The 4,025-nt window shown below is 37.8% G+C and overlaps 1 protein-coding gene across 1 annotated transcript; it reads right to left on the bottom strand.

Moving 5' to 3' along the window:
• LOC142511387 (uncharacterized) lies at positions 1 to 3,016 on the bottom strand. Its single transcript, XM_075619645.1, has 5 exons — positions 2,113 to 3,016; positions 1,837 to 2,061; positions 1,166 to 1,335; positions 716 to 1,048; positions 1 to 621 (listed from the first exon to the last, which is right to left on the bottom strand). Exons 1-5 carry the CDS (start codon positions 3,014 to 3,016, stop codon positions 1 to 3), a joined length of 2,253 nt encoding a protein of 750 aa, XP_075475760.1.
• Between the last annotated feature and the right edge of the window lie 1,009 nt (positions 3,017 to 4,025).

Genomic DNA, 4,025 nt, shown 5'->3' with positions numbered 1-4,025 from the left:
TTAAGTGTCACATGTTGTGCCAGATGTTGATGTTGCAACATCTGGGGCAACATCTGCATTTTCCAGTGAGATTGGATTGCCCAGAAGGTCTTCAACGTCATCTTCAGCAGTTTTCCTCTTGAGATCTGCACAATCATCAAACACCACATTAATGGATTCCATAATAGTCCTAGTTCTTAGATTAAACATGCGATAAGCTCGACTATTAGTGGCATATCCCAAAAACAAACACTTGTCGCTCTTTGAATCAAACTTTGCAAGTTGATCCCTGTCATTCAAAGTGTAACATACACAACCAAAAACATGAAAATATTTAAGGTTAGGCTTCTTTCCCATTATGATTTCATAAGAAGTCATGGTTGAACCATTTCTTAAATAGACCATATTCGAAATATGGCATGCTGTATTAAGGGCTTCTGCCCAAAAACGCTTTGAAATATTCTTTGAAGCTAGCATCACCCTTGCCATTTCTTGCATAGCCTTGTTCTTGCGTTCAGCAATGCCATTTTGCTGTGGGGTTTTTGGTGCTGATAATTCGTGTGAAATATCTTTCCTATCACAGAAGGATGAGAAGGATATGTTTTCAAATTCTTTACCATGATCAGTTCTGATCCTTCTCACCTTTAAATTATGGAAGTTTTAGATTCTTGTGAGCAATTGTTTAAACACATCATAAGTGTCCGATTTCTCCTTAATGAAGCTCACCCATGAAAACCGTGAGATCCATGTGCAGTAATTCCATGGGACCCATAAGATCCATGTGCAGTAATTCCAGACAGCATGTTATCCCAGATGTTGGCAACACTGGGTGCGACACGCGCGTCTGTTTTCCTTTTTGACAATCTCCGCACACATATGATATTCCAGATGAAAGATTAGACATACCTCGTACTGCATCGTACTTGCTCAAGTTCTTCAAGGTTTTGAAATTTGCATGTCCGAGTTTTTGATGCCAAAGGTCAAGTTCGGTGATTTGCACATGTTTGCACAAAAGTTCCTCACCTATTTCATAGAAATTATCCGAAGACCTTGAACCTGTCATAATGCACTTGTTAGATTCATCAAAAACTTCACAAGTATGTTTATCAAACTTAACATGCAAATTATCATCACACAATTGGCTTATGCTTATCAAATTTGAATTTAATCCTTCAACATGAAGCACATTGTGGAGCTTTGGTAGTCCTTCAACTTTCAAAGTATCCTTTCCAACAATTTTTCCCTTAGCTCCCCCTCCATATGTAACTTTGCCACCTTTTTGTTCAACATAATCGGTGAGACATTCTCGTGATCCAGTCATGTGGCACGAGCTTCCACTATCAAAGTACCAATGACCTGCAGTGTTAGTTTTTAACGAGGTATAGACAACTTTACAGTGTGTTTTTACCTTTGGTACCCAAATTTGTCTTACTGTAGGTCGATGGTGGGAGGTGTTGCGGGAAATATTGGACAACATTCGGGGCAACATCCGACTCGACTTTTGATTCTTGCGATCATCCCTGAGTTTAAAACAGTAGGACCTGATATGACCAGGCCTAAAGCAGTAATGACATACATACCTGTGTTTTCGTTTCTTAGAAATTGGTGCAGCATGTTGTCTTTTTAATGAAGAGCTTTTGATTGGTGAATTGGATTGTGGTTGTGGAGATGTATCAGCTTTTTCCTTCAGAAAAACAGTAGACTTGGAAGATTTACCTATTTCAAACATACTGTCTTTGAACCCTAAGCCTTTCTTGTCATCTCTTCGCATCAAAAGTATGGATTCAAGCTTGGATGTGCTTGAATTAAACTTGGACAAGGTTTCAGTTGCCTTTTGAAGTTCTTCTTTGGTCTTACCAAGTTCCAAATCCTTTTTGCTCAAAATTACTTCAAGTTTGGCAACTACGGCTTTTAGTTCAACGTTCTCCTTCATGAGACTTGAGTTTAACTTGTTTCTTTTGGTCCAATTTTCAAACAGCTCTTCATAAAGCTTTTGCACACTCTCAAGAGTGAGTTCTTCATAATCAGCTTCTGATTCATCATCTCCACTCAAATTTCCAGAAGTTGTGGATTTCAAACATACTGAATTTTTGCAGATGTTGCGGCCAGGTGTGGCAACACCTAGGGCAACACCTAAAGGATTCATCTGCAGCCAGCGATTTTCTGTAAATAGTGCAGTCAAGGAGGTTTGACTTTCTTCATCAGTGGATTTCTCCTCAACATCGGATTCTTCATCGCTTAGAGACACATTGTAGCCTTTGTTTTTTCGCAATCGGTTAGCACATTCATTGGCATAGTCTCCAAAGCCCTTGCACTCTCTACACTGCACCGAATCATACCTTTTTGGATTGTATTGTCCATTGCCTTCATTTCGTGGCTGAAATTGTTGCTTGGCAGGGTACTTTTGTGACTTTTCAGGTGCAGGAAAGCTAGGAAATTTAGATGGTTGTGCTTCCTTCTTCTTATCTCGGATTCTTTTCAAGTAATCACCAATTTTTTTTGTGATAAAGGAGATAGAATCCTCGCAGAGATCAGAATCATTGACTTCTTGAGATATTTGAAGGAGTTCATTACAGGAGTCATTTGAAGCTTGGAGTGCAATTGTCTTCTCTTTATCCTTCTTCTGCATGTCCAAGTTCATCTCGAATTTGGAAGTAAGCTTCCTTAATCTGGTTCGTCGCACACTCTCAGACCCTTCACAGTGACTTTGGAGAATATCCCATGCACTTTTAGCCGAAGTACAGTTTGTGATTAAACTGAACATGTTCATGCCAACCGATGTGAATATAGCATTCAAAGCCTTTGAGTTGTGGTTCGAATTTTGCACTTCATCAGCAGTCCAGTCAGTTTCAGGCTTTGGCCATTTGTCACCCTCTTGATCTATCATGACTGGTGGAGTCCATCCATTGATGACACGCTGCCATGCCCGTTCATCTAGAGATTTTATGTAGTATCTTATTTTGACCTTCCATAGGCTGTAATTGGTACCATCTAGAACTGGTGGTCGAAGTGCTGTGCTTGCAAATGAATTGTCCATTGGATTAGTTCTGTCAAACAAAAACAAAAATCAGAATCAGCACTTAGTATATCAAGAGTCAGCTCTGATACCACTTGTTAGGATTATTTTGTCCGAAAGATATCAAAATTAATAAAAATATCAGTATACGATGTGAAATAGTAAATTTGTGCTTTGTCAGAATTATGTGTTGTTCCAGATGTTACAACATCTCGGACACCATGCAGCGGAACATTATACTTGTGCGGTGCCTTATGGCAAAAATTAATCACTAGAAAACCACAATGTTTATACAAAAAACCTATCACTAGTGATTGTATCAAAATCAATTTCCTCAACAAGTTGAGAAAATAAAAGCTCTCTAAAATAAATAACCAAAACAAAAAATAAACGTAATCAAGAAAGCAAAAACTTGATCCCGGAAACCACTATCAACTAGATCCAATCATCAGTCAACATCGTTATGGATGTTGTCTATAGATGTTTGCAACATTCAGCGCAACACGGGAATCACCACTCCAAACAGCAACGGCTTCGAGAATAATTTTACTCTGCAAATTTCTGCTACGTGTGTGTTTGTATGGTCGATATTGACGCAGCCTTTATCAATGAGCTTTATCTCTTATTTATAGGTGAAGAATCATATCTCCACAAGGAAACCTAAAATACATGGAAAGTGAGAGTTTTATTAGGAATAAACTCTTTTTAAACACTAATATCATATCTCTTGAATTAAGATCTCATTATCTAAGGAAGACAAAATCATATTAAATATTTGCTCAATCAAATCAACAAAAAAAATTCTATTAGGAAAATAAATAAAATATATAATTTAAAATCGAAATCTTATTTCCATTCAAAACTGTCGCTAATATTGCGACTGTTTAATAAATCCTCGCAATTTTATGCGACGGTTTTTAATAACACCGTCGCTATTCAAAATAAGCGACGGTTTACTAAAAACCGTAGCTTTTTTAGCAACGGTTTATTGTCAACCGTCGCCACTGTAGCGACAGTTTAATATAAAATG

This window comes from Primulina tabacum, chromosome 1 (assembly GCF_025594145.1).
Source record: "Primulina tabacum isolate GXHZ01 chromosome 1, ASM2559414v2, whole genome shotgun sequence".
Lineage (NCBI taxonomy): Eukaryota > Viridiplantae > Streptophyta > Magnoliopsida > Lamiales > Gesneriaceae > Primulina > Primulina tabacum.
This window is presented reverse-complemented; position numbering and strand designations above follow the sequence as displayed.